At 39.5% G+C, this 23,794-nt stretch overlaps 5 protein-coding genes across 5 annotated transcripts; 2 read left to right on the forward strand and 3 right to left on the reverse strand.

The window, feature by feature from the left end:
• Positions 1–1,530: 1,530 nt before the first annotated feature.
• Positions 1,531–4,757, forward strand: LOC146496612 (interferon alpha-inducible protein 27-like protein 1). The gene is made up of 4 exons (XM_085142997.1): positions 1,531–1,654; positions 2,327–2,350; positions 2,427–2,594; positions 2,933–4,757. The coding sequence occupies exons 1-4, from the start codon at positions 1,636–1,638 to the stop codon at positions 3,046–3,048; spliced, it is 327 nt and encodes a 108-aa protein (XP_084999123.1). The 5' UTR covers positions 1,531–1,635; the 3' UTR covers positions 3,049–4,757.
• A 2,871-nt stretch (positions 4,758–7,628) lies between these two features.
• Positions 7,629–8,886, reverse strand: LOC146496613 (interferon alpha-inducible protein 27-like protein 1). The gene is made up of 4 exons (XM_085143001.1): positions 8,741–8,886; positions 8,575–8,604; positions 8,285–8,446; positions 7,629–8,110 (listed from the first exon to the last, which is right to left on the reverse strand). Exons 1-4 carry the CDS (start codon positions 8,748–8,750, stop codon positions 8,028–8,030), a joined length of 285 nt encoding a protein of 94 aa, XP_084999127.1. The 5' UTR covers positions 8,751–8,886; the 3' UTR covers positions 7,629–8,027.
• Positions 8,887–10,501: 1,615 nt separating this feature from the next.
• On the forward strand, positions 10,502–13,427 carry LOC146496614 (interferon alpha-inducible protein 27, mitochondrial-like). Its single transcript, XM_085142999.1, has 4 exons — positions 10,502–11,409; positions 11,523–11,546; positions 11,816–11,983; positions 12,186–13,427. Exons 1-4 carry the CDS (start codon positions 11,391–11,393, stop codon positions 12,287–12,289), a joined length of 315 nt encoding a protein of 104 aa, XP_084999125.1. The 5' UTR covers positions 10,502–11,390; the 3' UTR covers positions 12,290–13,427.
• On the reverse strand, positions 13,313–18,535 carry LOC146496615 (interferon alpha-inducible protein 27-like protein 1). The gene is made up of 4 exons (XM_085143000.1): positions 18,408–18,535; positions 18,259–18,288; positions 16,864–17,025; positions 13,313–13,718 (listed from the first exon to the last, which is right to left on the reverse strand). The coding sequence occupies exons 1-4, from the start codon at positions 18,415–18,417 to the stop codon at positions 13,618–13,620; spliced, it is 303 nt and encodes a 100-aa protein (XP_084999126.1). The 5' UTR covers positions 18,418–18,535; the 3' UTR covers positions 13,313–13,617.
• Positions 18,536–20,206: 1,671 nt separating this feature from the next.
• Positions 20,207–23,574, reverse strand: LOC146496616 (interferon alpha-inducible protein 27-like protein 1). The gene is made up of 5 exons (XM_085142991.1): positions 23,362–23,574; positions 23,213–23,242; positions 21,811–21,972; positions 20,681–20,816; positions 20,207–20,538 (listed from the first exon to the last, which is right to left on the reverse strand). Exons 1-5 carry the CDS (start codon positions 23,417–23,419, stop codon positions 20,478–20,480), a joined length of 447 nt encoding a protein of 148 aa, XP_084999117.1. The 5' UTR covers positions 23,420–23,574; the 3' UTR covers positions 20,207–20,477.
• Between the last annotated feature and the right edge of the window lie 220 nt (positions 23,575–23,794).

A 23,794-nucleotide genomic window follows, 5' to 3' on the forward strand; every position in this document is an offset into this window, starting at 1 on the left:
CTTCAAAACAAGTTCTGTACATTTAATTTGTCAGGGCAGGTTAGTTTGAATGACCTGTTTTTCCTTTTGTTATATGTTCTGTTTGCTTAGGAGGAAACTTCTCTTTGCATTATTATGAATCAGCACAGTGCTGTGTGCTGCAAGCTGTGGTGCTCTAACTTCCTCATCTGCAGACTTATATTAAACACAGTATGATTAAAATTAAAAACAAGATTAAAAATCCCACTAAAGGTCACTTTACTGTGCGTTTATTGTGATTTCAAGTGTACTCCGGGTTCTTTCACCTGAAGTTGACTGCTGTGCCACAGTTCAGCTAAGAAAAAGAAACCCTTGTGTTGATGTTTACTGAGAATGTTTAGTTTCCCTACAAAACTGTGTACAATGTTTCACAGTTTTGCAAGGAGGGATGGAAGAATACTGTACTCTGAGGAGTTCGAGTTATTGCATGCTAAGCAACATCAGGTATGAAACACCTGTGAAGCACAAAATAAAGAAATTATAGATTGCTTAATAATAACAAACTGTCACTGCTTGAGTCATACCTCAATTCTGGTTTTAAGCTTGTTATGAAAAATAGTGAGAAACAGAAACAGAAATAAAATGGGAGAGTATAAAAGGCTTATCACAGCAAACACTAGAGCAGAAGGTGAAATGAGTTATAAGAACAACCAGTGATTGAGGAGACAGGACAGGAGATCCTACGAAATGGCAGCAATGGAGGACACAGTTTCATGAAAGTGTTATTATACTGCATTTAATCCTAATCATTTTCACCTAATCTGGAGTGATGGACTACAAGGATACTTGGAGCATGAGAAGCAAAATGTTGAAAATCCAATGAAGGAGAAATGATAGGAGCACATTTCAACTTCTCATGTTTTAAAACTATCTAAAACTAAGCCTTTTTTTAACATCTCTGAGATGCTCGATCATCACCGCAAATGACTTCATGTGGAACATTGCAAAGGGATATGTTTTTGTTTTTTTATGTGGCAAAGACGTTTGTGCTTCCACAGCTATGAACCGTACAAGATAACCATATTTATTTTATTTCTTAAAAAACTACATCCCTGTGCTGCTCCTCCTTTATCTGGTTTGTATTGTTCCTTTAGAAACGGGAGTGGCAGTTCTTGGATAAAAAGCAAAAGACATACATTAGGTATGTTTTTATATATGTGCAGCTGAGCTCTTGATTGTTATCTTTGAAAGCATGGACATGCAAGACATATGTGTGTATATCTATATCTATATCTATATATATATACACACGCACACACACACATATATACTTCTCACATGTACAGCACTTTGTATTGGTCTTTCACGTGAAATTCCAATAAAACTGATTTATGTTTGTGGATGTAATGTGACAAAATGTGGAAAAGTTCAAGGGGGCTGAATACTTTTGCAAGCCACTGTACATATACAGATAATAGTGTTCATGCTATTTTTAAAAAAACAGCATCCTTATGCTGCTCCTCCCCTGTTCATATTTGCTGTCAGGTTGTGTTGTTTTCTAAGAAATGGGAGTGGCCATGCTTGGAAAAAGTAAAAAAAATGCATCAGGTTGAAACATATTTTAGTATCTGCAGTTGAGGTCTCTGTGTCATCTAAGCTATCTTTGAAAGCATAGACATGGACTGGGAAGACACATGTGAGTCTATATTTTTAGTAATAGTTTTATTCCTGTCATGGTCCTGGGTCGGTGACTCAGCGCTTTGAGTTTGTTATTATTTTCTAGTTTATTCTGTTTTCGTATTGGTTGTTGGGGTTTGGTTGTAGTGTTTATTTTCCCTACCTGTGTCTCCCTCTGTGCTCTGTACAGGTCCCCGAGTTTTGTGTTGTAAAACAGTCTGTGTGTTTCCTGTTTTACTTTGTAGGTCTGTGTCTCGTTATGCCCATTAGTTCCAGCTGTGTCCCCTCCTGTGTGCCATTTCCTGATTACCTGGTGTGTGTATTTATAGTGCGTGTCTGCCTGTGCTTCTCGTCACGTCGTCTGTGTTCATTCCCTATGTTTCTCTACGTCTCTCTGTTCTGCCGTCCTCATCTGCTATCTCCGAGTTTCTCCCGCTGACCTTATGTTCCAGGTTTGTTTGTTAGTTTCACCCAGTTTAGGTTTATGTTCTGTCCTGCCCTCACTTCTGTTATTTGCACTGTAAATAAAACCCACTTGCACCTCCACCATTGTCTGCCATTGGATCCTCCTTTCTCACCCTCCACACGACTGCCGCCCCAGCCGTGACAGTTCCATTATACAGTGTTTATGAATTGTTATTATTTGCTTATTGCAAATTTTTCTTGATATCTTTTTGTATTTCATTGACAGGTAAGGCAATCGTTACGATTGCAGGTATGCATCACATTAACCACATTAACCACAGCATAATTTTGATATGAAAATCTTTAATCGAAACTTTTTTATCTAGGAGCTGGTGGAACTGTGATTCTGACTCCTGCCATTCTGACTACACTGGGGTTCACTTCAGCTGGAATAGCAGCAGGCTCCATTGCTGCCCAACTGATGTCATATTTTGCAATCGCTAGTGGAGGTGGAGTTGCAGCAGGAGGTCTCGTAGCAATCTTGCAGTCATGGGGTAAACTGAATAATTTGTAATAAATTTTCTCTGTCTCTCTCTTTCTCACTAGCTCCCTCTAAGTGAGTGTCAAACAAAACAAACAATAGACATATTTTATTATATTTTCCTAATAGTACCTAAGAGTAATATTTTAGTCCACTTTGGCTGTTGATGTTTATCTAAATGTCAAAGATATGAAACACTCTTTTTGCATACATCAGTATAAATAGTGTATGAGTAGTGTATGAGTGAAATAGTGTATGTAAATCAGGGTGTGACAATGAAGAATAAAAGCTTTTCTCATGTTGCACAAGTATAAAAAACAGCTAATAGTGTCTAATGTGATTTCACTGTAGGTGCAGCAGGTCTGTCATGGGTTGCCACTGCATTGTTTGGCAGTGTTGGTGGAGCAGCGGGTTGGATAATCTCAGCTGTGTGTAACCTCAACGTGACTGTGAAATATGAAAATTAACAAACCGAATAAACACAAACTGGCCTTCAAATGTTTCCTGTTGTGTCAAATTAGACTGACTCAATAGCCTGAATTAAAATTTATTTTTTTATGTGTAAAGGACAGACACTCAGATTAAAGCATGATTTGAGAACCGAGTTACAAAAATGATTGATAAAGATTGCTGATGACTTTTACTCATCATTTTTAAAATTACATATATATATGTGTGTGTGTGTGTGTGTGTGTGTGTGTGTGTTAAATTTGTTTAGATTACAGGAATAAGGAAGGATTGGTCTGTGTTTTAGTTTGGCTTAGCTGTAGCCTGAGAATGTGTGTAATTGTTTAGAGAGAAAGGAGTTATGGACACTGGGAGTCTGCTGTCATAGAAGGAGGCAGGAAGCTACAGTTGGGGGTTGCTGATGCTGATGCTTGTGCCTTTAATAAAAACTCATAATTGTTATAACTTAGAAGTAGGTTTGTAGGAGACTGTCCACATGCTTATCTGTAAATGTAAGACAACAAGAGGCCACTGGCCCAGTGGATGCAAAGTGGGAGTCTCACTGTTTGTAATATGTTAACTCTGTTTTGTATGTTGTCTAAGGGAATCTGGTGTAGCTTGGGTGAGGAGATTACGTTTGACCAGCAGAAAGTCACAGACACACACACACACAGTGCTTTAACTGTTACGCACGAACACCCACGCACACACAGTCACTCACGTGCACACACATACACACGGGTACGCGCACACACAGGCACTCACGTGCTCGTGCATACTAGAGATGGACCGATCCGATATTACGTATCGGTATCGGTCCGATACTGACCCAAATTACTGGATCGGATATCGGCGAGAAATAAAAAATGTAATCCGATCCATTAAATATCAAAAAAGCACCTCACAAAACTTGCTACACAGCGTAACTCTTCTCATAACCGTAGCACGTTGCAGCAGTGTGCTCACGTGATAGAGCGGCTGTGTGTATTTGTAGCCTAGCTAGCAAACCAGCATTTCATCTCCGAGGAAGTTTTCCCAGAGAGAAGTAAAGCAAGTGTGTAAGTTCATCTCTAGGGATGGGTATCGTTTAGGTTTTATCTGATACCGGTGCCAAACCGGTACTTTTGAAACGGTGCCGGTGCTTAAACGGTGCTCGAACCGGTGCTTAAAGAATGGAGAACACAAAATTGGTCCAAAAACCTCTCATGTTCAGCTGTTTTTTTAGTAAAAAGATAACAATGTTAGCCTTTTCTGCAGCTATAGGGCATATATGGTATCACTCTTGGCTGGAAGCAGCTTAAACAATGGAAAAAACAAAAACTTTATCCAAAAACCTCTCATGTTTAACTGTTTTCCTCTTTTTATTTGGTCATTTTTGCCTTTTTGGCCAGGGTGAAGGGAGTATCTGCCATCAAACAAGAAGACAGCCGCATGTAGCTATGATGGTGTTTGCTAGTTCACCTTACATGCATTAATGTAATAACGTGGTTAGCCTACTCAACGTAAATTATACACGAACAACATTAAGCTACTCACGCAGAGAAGAACGGCTGCTGCTGCCATCATCATCCTCATCATTTCTGCTACACTGGCAGGGCTAGGGGCCAGGACTCTACTCTTCAGCTTTTTGGGGGATGTTGCTAACTCTTCGTCCTATAACAGGCACCACACCTGCAGTAGATGCGCTCGGTGTGAGGTCTCGCAGCAAGCTATCAAATACGGCGCATTTTTCGGCTTTTAAAAAAAACGCTATGCGTCGCCAGGTGTTTCATCGGATTTCAGGTGTTACCTCCTTTCCACAGTATCACCTTAAAGCACTTGTTGCAGGCTGCTGAGTTTGCATCTTTTGCTGTGAAGTACAGCAAGACTTTTGACCGCTTCGCCTTGGGCATTTTTAATCTGTAGCTCTGCTCTAAAAGAACGTACGTACCTGGACCCGCCTACTATCCCCGGAAACGTAAAATGATTGGCTAGAATTCAAAGTGTATCACATCTCAGGAAAAAAAAGCACCGAAATAAAGCACCGAAATGTGCGCTGCTTTTCGGTCTGGTTACTACCGTTTATGTCAGAACCGGTGCCATCATGGCACCGGATACCGGTACCCATCCCTATTCATCTCTGAATGTTTGTAAAGCTTATGGAGCGACTGCCTCTCTCTCTCTCTCTCTCTCTCTCCTGCTGCTACTTCAATGTGAAACTGCTTAATGATCAGCTGATCGGCTTTTCTGTCGCGAGTCCGTCTCTCTTCTTAGTTTTTGCCCCACTTCTCACCAGAAAGAGGAAACCAGCGGCTGAACAACAGCAGCACGTTTAAGCTTGATAAGCTGTTGTTAGAATTTATTTATTAATACTTTCTACACCAGGATCCTTTTCTACGTAGCTGACTGCTGATAACTGTGCAGGGGCGGATCTAGCAAAGTTTAGCCAGGGGGGCCGATAGGGCATGAACAGGGAAAAGGGGGGCACAAAGACATACTTTTCTTTCTTATTCTCATTTAAAATGTCTAGCTTTTAATAAATAATTATCTGACTCTTACACCCAAAGTTTTAATCTGATGTAAAATATATAGAAGTCCATTACTGTATATAGTAACTGTTAAGTCTAATATACCCTAGTAAGCTATAGTACTTTTTCCTTTGGGAAGATACCATCTGTGCAGTCTGCAATTCTGTTGAAGAAAGATGTTGAATCTATTTAATTATTCTTGAAAAATAATTTATTTCTGTGCATTTTCCCCCTGCATCAAATTAAATTTGATTACATCGATTAAGCATCATGAGGTGGAGGGTGGTTCCCTATTTTTTTTTTTGCTGGGAGTTTGCAACCCTATTAGTTAGGTTGCTTGATATTTCTGCTAAGTACTCTTTAAAATACCAGAATAGGGAGGATGGAGCAGGTTTAAGGTTATTAGTTTGATCAGTATTGCTGAACTATAAAATATTTTGGGCGCAGTGTATTTTTTACATACAGGTATAACAGAATAGCTTTAGTGTTGTTATTTATTTAAACTTGAGTATGAACTTATACAAAATGCAGCAAGATATTAAAAAAAACGTTTTATTGATTAAAAAACACACTATATCGGATTCATATCGGCAGATATCCAAATTTATGATATCGGTATCGGTATCGGACATAAAAAAGTGGTATCGTGCCATCTCTAGTGCATACACACACAAACACAGAGTTTGCAGCACACCATGGGGGTTTTATGATGGGGTCGCTTCTACTAAACTGTGTTTCACAAACAAAGGAGTGAAGATTTGCAGAGGGACACCGGCCTTGCACATCTCCTCTTCTAGAAGATGCATGCTTAAAAGAAGATGAATAAAGATGAATAAAGGTTTTGTGAAATGACTAATGAGTTCCGGTGCTGTCTCTGGATGCCCGAGGAATAAAAAGAACCGGGGTGAAACTGATTTTGTAACTATATATATATATATATATATATATATATATATATTCCCGGGATCTCCAGCAGATCCCGGGAATAACATCGGAGACGTCTGTCCAGAAGAGCGCAGTCCTGGGAACAGCTAAGATACTGCGCAGGACCCTCAAGCTCCCAGGCCTCTGGTAGAGGACCCGAGCTTGAAGGACAAACCGCCCACAGGGGCGTGCTGGGTGTTTTTCTCTCTTTTTTTGTATATATAGATATATATATATGACATGAATGAGCTGAAGGGAAGTTATGAACCGTTTCTGAGAGACAAATAACACCAGGATCCTTTTTTTTTTTACGTAGCTGACAGCTGGTAACTGTGCAGAGGCGGGTCTAGCACAGTTTTGCCAGGGGGTCAGGTAGGGCATTAACAGGGAGAGGGTGGCACAAAGGAATACTTTTCTTTCTTATTCTCATTTTAAATGTCTCGCTTTTAATAAATAATTATCTGGATCTTACAACTAAAGTTTTTATCTGATATAAAATGTATAGAAATCACACATATACCATCAAGACAGACATCACTGTCACGACAGCATTTGTTTTCATTCAAAGACTTTATGGCGTTTCCTGTAATACCTGGTGGGGCAGTCTCTAGTCAAAATGCCCGGGCCAACTTTTGTCCCAGTCCAGCCCTGTAAATATTAAAAAAACAACTATATGTAAAATAATTAAAGATGGTTTGTTTTTCTGATTTTTAAAAGAGGTAGTGGTTTATTTAATTGCAACCTGTAATTTATTGCAGTTAACTTATTTGTTTAATTGTTTACAAAAGGTTTGAGGTGTGGAATAAACTGCAAAGGAGTTTGAAAACTGGTTTTAGGATGTGTTTATGTGTTTATGCTTTGTAAAACAAAGCGAGGTCCTAGCAAAAAAAATTGGTAACCACTGCTGTAACACAACATAAGAACACTGGGCCATAGCTCAGCTGGTTTCTATCAAAGACGAATGGCTCACCAGGGTCCATGTCTTTATCTGCTCTGCGTCTGCTCTGAAACGGGCTGATTTTTATAGCAAGCAAGGTTTCATTTCCTCAGAAACAAAACTTTATGTTCACAGCTGAACAACAGAGGGCGACAGAGAGCGACACAAACTGGAGCGTGGTTGTTGTTCTTTCTGGCACAAAACTGCTCAGATGTCATTAATGAGAGACATGTTTCAGATGTGTTTGACAGATTAAATGTCAGCAGTTTATTTCCAACAGTTTATATAGCAGAAAATCATTTTGGGCAGACCATCAACGTTTTTAACATGTCTGAGATGATAAGATATCACTTTGTTATCAGTGCATAATTATGCTGTGGAAAAGGAAATTATTTGTATCATGTGTGAACACAACTTTAAAATGCTTTTCATTATTAGGGCTTTATTCTAAGTTGCACAATTTGACCGTGTTCATGTGTTTCGTAATAAAACACCACAGCATTACCAGCACTCACATTTCAGCCAAGCCATACTGAAGCATGACGCTGATACTTTTGGCAACTGTCCAACAACAGTAATTATATTCTTTGTTATTATTATTTTTCTTTCTGATTATCATAATTTCCTGGTCTCAGATGAGAGTAGCCAAAAATCCCACAGCTCCTCCAACAGAGCCCACGGCTGCGGTGGCGGCCCCAGACAGACCTGCCATACCTGCAGAGAGAAAACAGGCTTCAGAACACCAGACAGCTGATCGAGCAGTTAGATCAAGTAACTGAGCTACAGAGAAGAGGGGGAGGCTTTATCCTCACTGCAACACAGCGACATGTTATTGTTTATAAGTCCGGTATATCATACTAGGGGTTTTTTTTGTTTTTGTTTTTTTACCTGCTGACTGTAAAACAGCCACCAGACTTCCTGCTGCCACTCCTCCTCCATTGGCCACAGCAGCTGCAGACATCATGCTTGCAGCGTAGGAGCCTGCAGCTATTCCAACTGAGGTGAAACCTACAGCCCCCAGGACAATAGGAGCAGACACCACTGCTCCACCTGACAACAGGAAGAAAAACCTGGTTACTGATCATCAGGATGCTTCGAAATGAATACGTGTATGATATGTGCAACTTCTACCAGCCTGAGTGATAATAAATAAATAAAAAACCAAACAGCTGTATTACCTGCTCCAGCAGCGATTGCTATAGCTGTCACTGGAACACAAAAAAAGACAGAAAAAAAACATCTTACCTCAGCTCAGCTGTAAATATTTTGACATTTTCTGTGATGCTACAATCATAAGCCTATATGATGTAGTTATAGATAATATAAAAAGGCAGCTGTACTCACATAGACCCATTATTCCACTCAGGATGAGGAGCCTAAGACTGGATTGTGCCTTATAAACAAGTGGGAGGGTCAGCTGTTATTCCTAGGAAACGAAACTCTTAGAGTGGGCGTCACTGGGTCTGTGAAGTAAACAACGCTTCCTCAGTCATTTTGGAACAAGTGATTGTGAGGTTTAATGAAGTATTTCAGGGACTTTGCAAGAGAGGAAGTTACTTAATCACCCTGCCTAAATTAAAAAAAAAAAAACAATTTGTTATGGAGAGCTTGTATGGACTTCACTTGGGTCATTGCAAATGTATTTCTATGCTATTATGTATGGTAAGAAAAAATAAATACAAATAAATTTACAGTAATTATACCCAAAAGTACCACATTGCAGTATTGTATTTTTTCCAGTGCATGTTACCTAGGAGGTAAGCATCACATGATTCATTCATTTCATGTTTTTATGTTTTTATGTCTCTTTGACCTCCCCCGAGGACTGCAGATGGAAACTAGCTCTGACTCCTTCTGTTCTGGCTGAACTGAGGTTCTTTTCAAGTGGAATAGCAGCAGGATCCAGTACTTCCAAACTGATGTCATATTTTGCTATATTTTACAGAGGTGCAGTTCCAGTGAGTGTCATAGCAACCTTGTAGTTCTCAGGTAATATATTTTCTGTTTTGTTCTCTCTCTCTTTGTTTTAAACAAAACAAACAGATAGAGGAAACAGCAGGAGCGCCTGGTAGATTTAAATATATTCAAATATATATTCAAGTGTTTTAGTTGACCTTGAGGTAGAATCCAACAGAAGGGAAAGCTTTATCCTCACTGCAGCATAATGACGTGTGTCTATCTGTGGAACCAGCACCCCAATACAGGAAGTCTGGATCAGCTCTTAGTTTAAATGTCTAGTCATTTATCCTTCGGGCCTTACCCAATACTCAGTGTAGAGCCTAGATGGAGCCAATGATGAAGGTAACTCACCCTGTTCTAACTGCCTCAAAAGCTCTCTAGTTGTCTACTCCCTCCTTATTAAAAAAACAACAACAAACAAATGGGTCCTGAGTAGCCTTCTGGACCAGTTTTACCAGTCACACCTGTTATGGCAGCTCCCCTCTACATCTGTGCATTTGGTAATTAACTGGGTTCAATTTAGTGGCTTCCACGACTAAGTTCCAAGGGTCTGTTACTTTTAAATGACTTGAGTAACTTGTAAAAGCTATTTACACAAAGATTTCTACCTTTACTGTTTCACAAAGAATTAAAAGGGGGACATCCACAATTTAGACTTTGTGAATAAAGGATATTTTATTAAAGCAATTTAGCAGTGATGTATGATATCTACTATGACTTCTCCTATGAGCTTGAGTGATTAAAAAAAACAAAAACAAAGTAAGGTTAAGTGTCTTACCTGCCCCAGCTGTGATCGCTGCAGCTGTCACTGAAACACAGGAAAGAAAGAAAAAAATATGATATGATGATGTAGCTATAGACGATGTCAAATAGGCAGCTGTACTCACTTAGACCCATTATCTCACACAGGATGAGGAGCCTAAGACTCGACTGTGCCTTATATACAAGTGTGAGGGTCAGCTGTTGTTTCTTGGGAAGTGAAAGTGATTCTGCGGTTGGATCTCAGGGGGTTGACATCCATCCATTTATTATGCTTTCACACATTAAGTGGTGTATTTCTGTGATTTTGCCTGAACTATAAATGAACAAAAGCCAGGTTATTATGCAGAGCTTGTATGGACTTTATGGGCTATTCAAATGTATGTCTCTACTATTGTGTATGGTAGAAAAATACAAGTAACTAAATACTAATACAATGATAATATTTTTACCCAGAAGCAGCATAGTTGTTGTGGATTTTTTGAATGACGTGTATACCGCATATCTGCTATAAACATCATCAGATATTTGTTCGCATGTAGCAAAATCAACACCTGTCTGCAGTCAGAAGTAATGTCATAAGATTATTCCACTTGCTGATGTATGTCAATGTGTGACTTTTGACCATGATGTGACCAATTGTGATAAGGCAAAGCAAAGGGTTAATCAAAGGGTGCCCCTCTGCAGACGGCCCTTAGCCAGAGTCCTGTCTGGCCCCTGCCTGGACCTTGGTCGGTACCTGACCCTGCTCTGCTGTTTTTGGCTGGAGGACAAGTGGAAAGTTACCCAGCAGCAGGAGGTGGGGTTACTGGCCCATAAGAAAGGGACAGAAGAGTCATCAGGGCTTATCCCTGCTGTCTGTCCGTTGGGGTTGGTCCCAACCTGCATGTGCCTACGGCAAACACCCTAGGGGAGCTTTTGCTTTTCCTTCTTTTTGCTGAACTTCACTGTTGAATAAAACAACTGGCATAGACCTCTGCTCTTCTCCTGTGATTTTTGTGGTTTTTGACTTTAATTGGAATTTGGGAGCTGAAATCAACCTTCTTCTAACCTGAGGAATTGCTCACACAACCTCTTGAAATTGCGACCCCAGTGCAGTGGTGTATTTTGTCCGGTGCTGCTGTTCATGTGTGGGCAGTTAGTATCATTTACTGAGAAATGAAAGTGAAACTTCTATCAATAATTATAAAAAGGCAGGAGGGGATGCACTGGACAAAATATACCACTGCACTGTGGATATCCAACACTCTCTGTATCATCTGAATGTGGACATATCATGGACTGGGAAGAAATATGTAAATCCTTTATATTTTACTGTTTATGTTATTAATTATTTTTCATGCAGTGTAATTTAATGAATTTCTTACTCCATGCACATTTTTGTTCACTCTTTGCCTTTCAATAACAGGTAAGGGAGTCGTTATAGTCGGAGGTAAGCTGTCTGATGACGTGATTCACCGCTTTCACGCAACCCACAATGCAATGCAAGTCTTATAAACGTAAACTTTATTTACAGTTGAACAACTAAAACATTTTACTATTTCAAGAAATGACATTAGCTCATTTTAAATTTCATGGCAGGACCACATCACTGTCTTCTGTTTTTATTTACATTTCACAATAAACCTATTTGTAATTAAGGTTGGTTCTTGTTACTTTTTATGTGAAAATCTTTAAATATATATATAAAATAATATTCAGGGGGTGCTGGCACTGTGGCTCTGGCTCCAGCCGTTCTGGCTGCACTGGGGTTCACTCCAGCTGGAATAGCAGCAGGCTCCATCGATGCCAAACTGATGTCATATTTTGCAGTTGCTAATGGAGGAGGAGTTGCAGCAGGAGGTCTCATAGCAACCCTGCAGTCCTGGGGTAAACCAGATATTTTGATTTAATTAGTAAATTATTTAAACAATATTATTTAGATGTTGCAAAGAAAATTGCTTACATATTTAAATATATAAAACAGATATAATGCAAATCATATACTGTACAGAGAAGCAACAAAAAGAATAGCATAAAAGCTTTACACATGAATAACAAACAGCTGATGGCGTCTATAATTTCACTGTAGGTATGGGAGGTCTGACGGGAGCTGCCACTGGAGGTGTTGCTGGTGCTGGAGGAACAGTGGGTTGGCTGCTCTCAACCATTTGTAACCAGAATGGAACACGTTAAGATTTACACTATGAACAAATACTTGATGTTTAGTCATGTGACAGATCTCAAATGAAGCATCATTTTAGAAACGTCAGACACTCAGCTTAAAGTAAAATTTGAAAATTAAGTTAAATATATGGTGGATTTAGATTACTGCTATTTTGAATGCATAATTTTTAGGTATCATTGTAGAGCATGAAGCTGTTTGATCTGAACCCAAGACTGATACGATGCATTTTCTGAATTTAATGTGAAAATAAAAATCCATGCAAAATAAAAGCATAGTTGTTTTTATTTTAAACATCATAATGTAATGCAGACATATCAACCACTCCATAAAAGTCCAGAAAATGTGCCAAAATTCTGACTGGATTGTAGGGGATCAAATACCAGCTTCACCCAGTGCTATGCAAAAAAACAGGGAAAGCAAAGAAAGTAGAATGAATTATAGAGCCCATGAATGCCTCAGTTTCCAGAAGTTTACAATAATCTCCACAGAAAGACTCCTCATAATACATGCACTGAGTTTATCTGCTGGTAAGATTATGGAAACGGGTGCAAGGCTTTAAGAAATCAAAACACGAGCACCTGAAAGCTAAAAAATAAATAAATCAGACTCACCTTAGTGAAGACAAAGGCATTAACACCATTCTGAAATTTAGAACTACAATTTCCTACAATAAGGTAATCAATAGATATGAAAATTTTAGTGTAGAACATTAAAAAAAAAATCTGCACATCCTTAAAAAAAGGGGGGGGGGGATTGTGTTATTACAGTTTATTTTGTGAGGGTTAAATCTTTAAATAATCTTTTGTACCATTACAAATTTTAAAAACACTGGAGCCAGCAGAAACTTTGAAATGCATTTTAATTAAGTTAATTTCAGTTACTCTTATTTAGATCTTTCAACAAAGTAAAATATTGCTTAGAGAAGGAAGGAAAGGTGAGTTTCCATTCCTACACATGAAATGATCAGTGGCAAAGCTGTAAGAACGACAAATGTACAGCACATCTTCAAAAATGATAACTCTTCACTCTGGTTTAATATCTTCCTTTATTTTGAACCTTGAATGAATAAACGCTAGAACACTCTTTAGTTTAAACACTTCAGTAACGTGGTACGACCAAAAAATTTCGTTAAATCCTGAAATTTTTACAACACTCTGAATTTGTGGAATTACTCGTTGGTGCACTGAAATGACACGCAGAAACACTTTCACTTATTCACTGAAACAGTTAAAAAATGTATCACTCATATTTCTGACATCACAACAATGCTCATTAGTAGGAAGTGCAGTGGCAACAAATATCATTAGAATTTGCCATGTGAGATTATTTACATTTTTTATTTCCGTATGACACCTGCCAGCAATTTCAGTCCTGCTCCTGCAGCAGCTCCGACACCGCCCACAGCTGCAGTGGCAGCCCCCGACAGCCCAGCTGCACCTTCAAGAGGGAGGAGGGAAAATATTCACAGCTTCAATATGTTGCATCAAGTCAAGCAGCTGAGGTTGCTTATAACTTTATCAGGAATCAAAACAACTGACTGCCACCTAATAGTGGCATCACTGCCCCCTAGTGGTGTCAGATTTCATAAACTAAAAAAAAAAGCCCTATGGCTTATACAGGGCTTATAAAACAGAGTCATTTAGACTCTGTTTTATTTTATTTATTTTCTTTTTTTGTTTTATCTGCGCACATACGTGTGTGTATTTACATATATATTCGTATTTGTAAATGCAAGTACAGTGGGGCAAAAAAGTATTTAGTCAGCCACCAATTGTGCAAGTTCCCCCACTTAAAATGATGACAGAGGTCAGTAATTTGCACCAGAGGTACACTTCAACTGTGAGAGACAGAATGTGAAAAAAAAATCCATGAATTCACATGGTAGGATTTGTAAAGAATTTATTCGTAAATCAGGGTGGAAAATAAGTATTTGGTCAATAACAAAAATACAACTCAATACTTTGTAACATAACCTTTGTTGGCAATAACAGAGGTCAAACGTTTACTATAGGTCTTTACCAGGTTTGCACACACAGTAGCTGGTATTTTGGCCCATTCCTCCATGCAGATCTTCTCAAGAGCAGTGATGTTTTGGGGCTGTCGCCGAGCAACACGGACTTTCAACTCCCGCCACAGATTTTCTATGGGGTTGAGGTCTGGAGACTGGCTAGGCCACTCCAGGACTTTCAAATGCTTCTTACGGAGCCACTCCTTTGTTGCCCGGGCGGTGTGTTTTGGATCATTGTCATGTTGGAAGACCCAGCCTCGTTTCATCTTCAAAGTTCTCACTGATGGAAGGAGGTTTTGGCCCCATTCATTCTGTCCTTAACACGGATCAGTCGTCCTGTCCCCTTGGCAGAAAAACAGCCCCATAGCATGATGTTTCCACCCCCATGCTTCACAGTAGGTATGGTGTTCTTGGGATGCAACTCAGTATTCTTCTTCCTCCAAACACGACGAGTTGAGTTTATACCAAAAAGTTCTACTTTGGTTTCATCTGACCACATGACATTCTCCCAATCCTCTGCTGTATCATCCATGTGCTCTCTGGCAAACTTCAGACGGGCCTGGACATGCACTGGCTTCAGCAGCGGAACACGTCTGGCACTGCGGGATTTGATTCCCTGCCGTTGTAGTGTGTTACTGATGGTGACCTTTGTTACTTTGGTCCCAGCTCTCTGCAGGTCATTCACCAGGTCCCCCCGTGTGGTTCTGGGATCTTTGCTCACCGTTCTCATGATCATTTTGACCCCACGGGATGAGATCTTGCGTGGAGCCCCAGATCGAGGGAGATTATCAGTGGTCTTGTATGTCTTCCATTTTCTGATGATTGCTCCCACAGTTGATTTTTTCACACCAAGCTGCTTGCCTATTGTAGATTCACTCTTCCCAGTCTGGTGCAGGTCTACAATTCTTTTCCTGGTGTCCTTCGAAAGCTCTTTGGTCTTGGCCATGGCGGAGTTTGGAGTCTGACTGGTTGAGGCTGTGGACAGGTGTCTTTTATACAGATGATGAGGTCAAACAGGTGCCATTCATACAGGTAACGAGTGGGGGACAGAAAAGCTTCTTACAGAAGACGTTACAGGTCTGTGAGAGCCAGGGATTTTCCTTGTTTGAGGTGACCAAATACTTATTTTCCACCCTGATTTACGAATAAATTCTTTACAGATCCTACCATGTGAATTCATGGATTTTTTTTTCACATTCTGTCTCTCACAGTTGAAGTGTACCTCTGGTGCAAATTACTGACCTCTGTCATCATTTTAAGTGGGGGAACTTGCACAATCGGTGGCTGACTAAATACTTTTTTGCCCCACTGTATGTGTACGTGTGTATATATTGTTTTTTTTCTGTATATGTCTGAAATAAAGATACAATACAAATACAAAAAATACACCAACACCACACTTCTTTTCTGTCAGCTGCTCACTCATGTTGTAGGCACTAAAGTCCTTTTAAGGGTCTGGTAAATGGTAAATGGCCTGCATTTGTATAGCGCTTTACTTAGTCCCTATGGACCTCAAAGCGCTTTACACTACATTCAGTCATCCACCCATTCACACACTGGTGATGGCAAGCTACATTGTAGCCACACATAGACACTGGCGCAACCGGGCCCTCTGACCACCAGTAGGCAATGGGTGAAGTGTCTTGCCCAAGGACACAACGACCAAGACTGTCGGAGCCGGGGCTCGAACTGGCAACCTTCTGATTAGAAGACAAACTGCCAACTCTTGAGGCACGATCGCCCCACACCACAAGCTTAGTCCTGTAACACAACACAGGACACTAAGGCTGTGTCCTGTAACACAACACAGGACACTAAGGCTGTCCCCATTTAAGTCTGTAAATAGACTTTAAGCTGAATCAGTGTGTACATTTGTAAATGTGTTATCAGTCATTTGTATTGAATTATTCAGTCCCCGAGTATACATATACTGGTCACCACCAACAGGAGCAAGGGTCACCTTTGCTTTGGTTCCTACGGTGGCCCTGAGAGGCCAAACGGACTGCAACTTAAGAAAACACCAGCAATAAGAAAAACGCTACGAAAGCACACAAAACACAACGGAAATAGGAAAAACTAAAACAGAAATAGCCAAAAACACAAGGGAAGTGTTTCTGGGGAGACAATAACCCAACGGACCAGTTGCAGGAACCCAAAACATGGTAGGCATGTTTTATCACGATTCATATAATACTGATGACGGATTTTTAGGCTAATAGTTAGGCTAACACACTTACCTCTAATCTTTTCTTTCCTCACAAAACTGATAGATCCTCCACTTCTTTTAAGTGTCTCCCAGCGCAATTCTTAGCATATTTTTGGTTCCTGCAACTCGTCCGTCGGGTTATTGTCTCCGCAGAAACACTTCCCTTGTGCTTTTGGAAATCTGTTTTTCCTATTTCCGTTTTTCCTATTTCTGTTGTGTTTTGTGTGCTTTTGTAGCGTTTTTCTTATGGCTGCTGTTTTCTTAAGTTGCAGTCCGTTTGGCCTCTCAGGGCCACTGTAGGTTCCTAATAAAGTGAATGTATACAGCACTATTGATGAAACCACAGTAAAGTCAGACAACAAGCCTACCTGCTGACTGCAAAACAGCCACCATGCTTCCAGCTATCACTCCGCCTCCATTAGCCACCGCAGCAGCAGACATCATGCTTGCAGCGTAGGAGCCTGCAGCTATTCCAGCTGAGGTGAAACCTATGGCTCCCAGAGCAACAGGAGCCAAGGCCATTGCACCTACTGCACATGGACGAGAACACCAGCATCAGTGTGACTGTTACAAATGATATGCCATGTAAAAAGTTTTTATATAAGCAGAGGCCTGAGGTACAAGGCAGGATTACATCTTATCCTGGGCTCGCTTTAAATGTTAAAGCAAGTTTAGCATATCCAGGGTATCTTTCAGTTATCTGGATTCACTTAGCCCAACACTGGCAATCTGGATAAGTGGTCACATTAAGCTGTTATGAAACAAATTATGTTAATCCAGGGTTCACCCTTCTCGCTCACGTAAAAGGGCTGGTGCTGTTGTGAAGTGTAAGTGTGAGAGGAAAAAGTACTTTACAGTAGTTTAGTATTAAAAGTGCTGTATGAATGTTTGTGCCTTCAAAGGACTTTGGACAGCATGACTGGAAAATACACATTATATGAATAAATTCTGGCCTATTTGAAGCCAGGAAAGCTGTGTAAGTTTATAGATTCAATATCACAGTTCTGTGTTTGAGGCACAGGAGAATCTGATGATTATAATCAAGGTCAGCAAGTACAAGTTTCTGTCCTGTTTCACAATCATGTATTATTGCTGGAGAACAAAGAAAATGTTGTAAAACATTTGCTTCCAACAGGAAAACGTAAAGTAATAAAGTTGTATCTAAAGATCTACATTTATTAATAACATATGGGAAAAAATGAAGACTTTACACAAAAACATTAGATCCTCCTACTGTCCACTCACAGAGGTCTGAGGGACTTCCTATGAACAGTGACCCTATTGTCTGGATGATGTATTGGTCAGTAGGTGGTGATTTCATGCATAATCTTTATATTTCATTTGAGAGCATTAGTTACAATGCAATGCATTCCACAGGGTTCAAGTTATGACTAAGGATCAGCAGATATGAAACAACGCCTGCTGACTAATCGGTTTTCTGAAAATAGCGTCACTAGAAGATCCCTCAGACCTCTAAAGTTTTGGTGCTTTCCCTTGGGAGCATCTGTAATAAATCTATATTCTTACAGTTCACTTTATTCCTTGACATTTTTCTTTTCCCTGTTGGTGGTAAATTGTTTACATGCTGCCAAAAACCATCCCTGCGTCAGCCCCAATCAGCCCTGGGTTAGCTTATCAAGCCGACACCCAGCTTTGTGTGACCGCTTCTCCTGACTGCGGTAAAGGGTAGTGGATCAACATAACAGAGAGATACCGTGGGTAGGTTGAACCCCGGTGACCACACAGACCGTCCAAAGCCTTACCTGCTCCCCCTGCAACAGCAACGATCGTCCCTGAAACACAACATCAAAGCTCACATCAGCACCGACATTTGCTATCATCATGGCACCGTCACACCATTAAACACATGAGTATCGTTATTTTAAAGTAATACGTGTATTAAAATACTCACCAACATGCATGTTTACGGAGCTCCGCTTTCTATGTTTGCGTATCGTATTGATGCAGAACTGTCTCAACAATAGACTCTGCCACGGAGACACTTCCGGTATTTTTATGGTAACATGAAAAAACAAACTTAACGTTTTCGTTTATGTATATTGCATGACTGTTCAGATGTTTTGCAATTCAGATTTGTTTTTAAATCACATATAAAAGATAAATTATTTAAAGATTTCCCCAGTGAATTTTGACATTTAAACAAAGCACAACAGATAATGTAAAATAGATATCATAGTCATTTCATTATAATCTCATTTGAGAGCAGTGTTAATCAGAAACCTTACCTGAGTCAGGTGCTGTGATAAAGTGAAGGCAGGCAGTTTTTTTTTTTTTTTTTTTTTGGTATATTTGTTCATCATTGGAAAATACTGAATAGAGCTGTGCTTTTGTTTCTAGTTTTATCAGCATGATTAGAATAATCTTATTGAGGAAGAATAAATCTTCCTGTCGAAAGCTCTTCTTTGCCAAATGTCACTAAATATCTATTCAGATAAAGTTTTAATTATCTTAAGAGTGGAAAATGTTGTTTGTTGGAGAATTTGCAGAAGATGGATAAATAAAATGCTTTGTGAAGAGAGTCTAATGGTATTCTGTCAGGCCAAGCAAGGCAAACAATGTTTGTCCAGTTAAATGTAAAAAAAAAAAAAACAGACATCAGTTAAAGTATACCAAAGTAAAGCAATCACTCTTGTTTCAGCGCAAACAGCATTCTGTCATAAAGCTGTACTCATGACTGTCTGCGTCCATCCTTTACATCACTGCCATCCTATGGCCACAATTGGCTATTGTCTCTGAAAGTAGACTTGACACTGCTTGATTATAGAGCTACTGAAATCAATATATGGTAGGTGTCCTAATCAACATCTGTGCCCAGTTAATCATGGCTGGATCTTGTCAAACTAAGAGGACAGCAGCTTGTAGCTGATTGTTTGTGCATAAATCCATTGTTGTGGAAATCCCTGAGATCAGTTACAAGTTGTGTATTGCGTGGAAACAAAGCTAGCATTAGCAAGTAAACAAGTACTCTCATTTATCATCATAATTAGTTTTCTCTTAGTAAAGACCTGGACCAACACGTGTGATATATGAACCTTTAACTTATTTAGCACGTTAGTAATAAAAGCTGTGATGATGGAGAGGGGCAAGTTGAACAGCTGTAGCCTCCATCAGCACTTTCAGACCAACATCTCTGAGAAATCACTTGTAGAAAATTTAACCAGCTGTTTGGTTAATTTTTCATTAATTTTTAATCTCATTGTAGACACTGATAGTTAACAATATCACCTGCAGCAGTAATACTGATCCATGTAACACCGATTTCTGCAGAATAAATACTTTTATTTTTGATATATTACATAGAATTTGCCAAAAAAATAAATGCAGTTTTATGTTTAATGAAGTGTCCGCATAGTATTTTAAACATAAAACAATGATTCTAAAAAATAAAAATAAAAAAATCCTCAACCACTCTTCATTTTGAGCTAATAATAAATAGTTAGCTGTAGTAAGTAATAACATTTAACAATTCTACTGCCAGAAAGAAGTGCAGTGAGGTGAAGATGTTTGAAACTGGTCAAAATTCTCTTGTTAAAGACTAAAGTAAATAAATGAAGAGTTTCTAGACAATATTTTCCAAAGAAAGTTTTCTCATAGTTGATGCACTGAGCTGATCTGCGGGCAGGATTACGGAAATGGGTAGAAGGTTTTAGGAAATCCAAAAAACTGAATGTTAAAAGAATTCAACCAGACTTTCTTACCAAAGTTTAGCTTTATCTTAGTGAGGACAGTGGCAACAACACCATTCAGAATTTAAGAATTAGGATTTCCTGCAATTAGATCATTGATTGAGATGATGATTGAAATTTTAGAAAATGTAGGAGAAAAAAATCCACACTTGCTTAAAAACAGTCATGCTTTTCAGTCGTATACAGTTCACTAATATTATACCAGCGTGCACAGAAAAAGTCACCCAGAGGCACAAAAGGAATGATCAGAATGACACCATCAGAATCCACAGCCTTCAGGCAAAGTGTGAGGACAGTTCAGGGAGCCTCGGGTATGGTGAGTTTCCATTCCTACACCTGAAATGATCAATGACAAAGCTGTAAGAGCGACAAATGTACAGCACATCTTTAAAAATGATAACTCTTCACTCTTGTTTAATATATTGTGCCAACAAATATCATTAAAATTTGCCACGTGAGATCATTTAAATTATTTTACTTCTTTTTGTCTTCATCGTCTTCATCGTCTTCTTCGTCCTTGAAAATGAGACCTCCTAGCCATTTCAGTCCTGCTCCTGCAGCAGCTCCAACACTGCCCACAGCCGCAGTGGCAGCCCCCGACAGCCCGGCTGCACCTTTGGGAGGGATGAGGAAAAATATTCCAAGTCAAGCAGCTGAGATTGCCTATAACTTTATCAGGAGTCAAACTAACTGTACTGGCTGCTACCTAATTGTGGCATCACTGCCCCCTCAGTGGTGTCAGATTTCATAAACTAAACAATGTCCTATGGCTTGTACACTAATACACGGTTCTTGATTCTCAAAACAGCCCCAGTTCTTTGCGGCATGGATTCAAAACTATTGGCAAACTTATCAGAACTGCGTCAGTGTTGACATAACTGCAACATGTCCTTTCTGTGGCTCTGCCAGCTGCACACTCATGTTCAAGTCCCTTTTAACCTCCTAAGACCCGAACTCTTTCATGGCATGCATTTTTAATGTTTCTTTGCTATTTGGGTTGATTGGGACCTGATGAATTTAAAAACAAAGAATTACCAATTTTTTTTTTTACCAAATTTTTGTTTCTGAGAAAAATGAGATCCACATATGATCCACATATGAGGACATTCATTTTAAATTTTGATAGAACAGTGGCAGTATAATGTCCTTGAAAGCGGATATCAGGCCCTTGTAGAGCAAGATTTAGTATTTTGGTCCAGACATCCCAAAATGTGATGTCTGTATATGTGGACAATACTCAGTCCAAGGGCAATAAAACCACACTTTATAATAAAGGAGTTCAAAGTGTGGCTGGATTATAGTCCTTAGTCTAATCGCACCACAAGCTTAGTCCTGTTACACAACACAGGCTGGAACAATTAAGTCATCTTATTGACATTAAGGCCGTCTCCATTTAAGTCTGTAAATAGACTTTAGGCTGAATCAGTGTGTTCATTTGTAAATATGTTATCAGTTATTTGTATTTCAGTCCCTGAGTAGCCAGAGTTTTACGAGCCATATACTGGTCACCACAACAGGAGCAAAGGTCACCTTTGCTTTGGTTCCTAATAAAGTGAATGTGTACAGCACTATTAATGAGACTACAGTAAAGTCAGACAACAAGCCTACCTGCTGACTGTAAAACAGCCACCATACTTCCTGCTGCCACTCCGCCTCCATTAGCCACCGCAGCAGCAGACATCATGCTTGCAGCGTAGGAGCCTGCAGTTATTCCAGCTGAGGTGAAACCTACGGCTCCCAGAGCAACAGGAGCCAAGGCCACTGCACCTACTGCACATGGACGAGAACACCAGCATCAGTGTGACTGTTACAAATGATATGCCATGTAAAAAGTTTTTTATATAAGCAGAGGCCTGAGGTACAAGGCAGGATTACATCTTATCCTGGGCTCGCTTTAAATGTTAAAATAAGGTTGCTGGTATCTTTCAGTTATCTGGATTTGATCCAGATAAGTGGTCACATGAAGCTGTTATCAAAGAAACTGAGTTTATCCAGGGTTTGCTCTGCTCGCTCACGTAAAAAGGCTGGTGCTGTTGGGAAGTGTAAGCGTGCTGGCAGCTCAAGTGCTGATTTTACAAAGAAAGAGAAAACTATACTAAAAATATGAAGAGGTTAAAAACATTATACAGATACTGAACACAGCAGAGTATGAGAGTGTGTTAGACGAAAAAAAGTACTTTACAGTAGTTTAGTATTAAAAGTGTTGTATCAATGTTTGTGCCCTCTAAGCACTTTGGACAGCATGACTGGAAAATACAAATTATATGAATAAAGTCTGGCCTATTTGAAGGCAGGAAAGCTGTGTAAGTTTATAGATTCAATATCACAGTTCTGTCTGTGAGGCACAGGAGAACCTGATGATTACAAGTACAAGTTTCTGTCCTGTTTCACAATCATGTATTATTGCAACAATAATAATGTAATTTTTCCTGTTGGAAGCAATAAAGTTGTATCTAAAGATCTAGATTTATTAATGACATCAGGGAAAAACGGACACAAAAACATTAGATCCTCCTACTGTCCACACACAGAGGTCTGAGGGACTTTCTATGAACAGTGTCTGGATGATGTATTGGTCAGGAGGTGGTGATTTCATGCATACCGATCTCTATATTTCATTTGAGAGCATAAGTTACAATGGCACACACAGGGTTCAAGTTATGATTAACGATCAGCAGGTATGAAACAACGCCTGCTAACTACTCAGTTTTCTGAAAATAGCGTGGTGCTTTCCCTTAGGAGCATCAGTAATAAATCTATATTCTTACAGTTCACTTTATTCCTTAACATTTTTCTTTTCCCTGTTGGTGGCGAATTGCTTACATGCTGCCAAAAACCATCCCTGTCAAGCGTCAGCCCCAATCAAGCCCTGGGTTAGCTTATCAAGCCGACACCCAGCTTTGTGTGACCGCTTCTCCTGACTGCGGTAAAGGGTAGTGGATCAACATAACAGAGAGATACCGTGGGTAGGTTGAACCCCGGTGACCACACAGACCGTCCAAAGCCTTACCTGCTCCCCCTACAACAGCAACGATCGTCCCTGAAACACAACATCAAAGCTCACATCAGCACCAACATTTGCTATCATCATGGCACCGTCACACCATTAAACACATGAGTATCGTTATTTTACAGTAATACGTGCATTAAAATACTCACCGACACGCCTTTTTACGGAGTTCCGCTTTCTCCGTTGTTCTTGTGGTACTGCTTCCATGACCCTAACACTCCACTGACACGGTCAGAGCGACACACTTACTGTATTTATAGGTCACGAATGAAAAACGAAACTTAACATTTCCATGTACGTTTCATCAAAAGACAAAACGAAAAGAAGAAACTAAAACATGGTGCAGTTTCCTCAAAATTAATATTTGAATATCATCAGTTATCCGTTTTGGATCATGATTGAACAAATTCAGATAAAACATCACAGCGATTTTAGCCCATTTTGGGGCTAAAATGAATCAAAGCACCCCCAAATATTTCTTACTTTTTTGACAATATTTGCTGTCTGTGTGACACACTACTAAAAATATAAAAAGCATACAGTACTTGGTTGAGACATAACATTTTAACAACAAAAGTATAG

The sequence above is a fragment of the Neolamprologus multifasciatus genome, chromosome 19, assembly GCF_963576455.1.
Source record: "Neolamprologus multifasciatus chromosome 19, fNeoMul1.2, whole genome shotgun sequence".
Taxonomy (NCBI): domain Eukaryota; kingdom Metazoa; phylum Chordata; class Actinopteri; order Cichliformes; family Cichlidae; genus Neolamprologus; species Neolamprologus multifasciatus.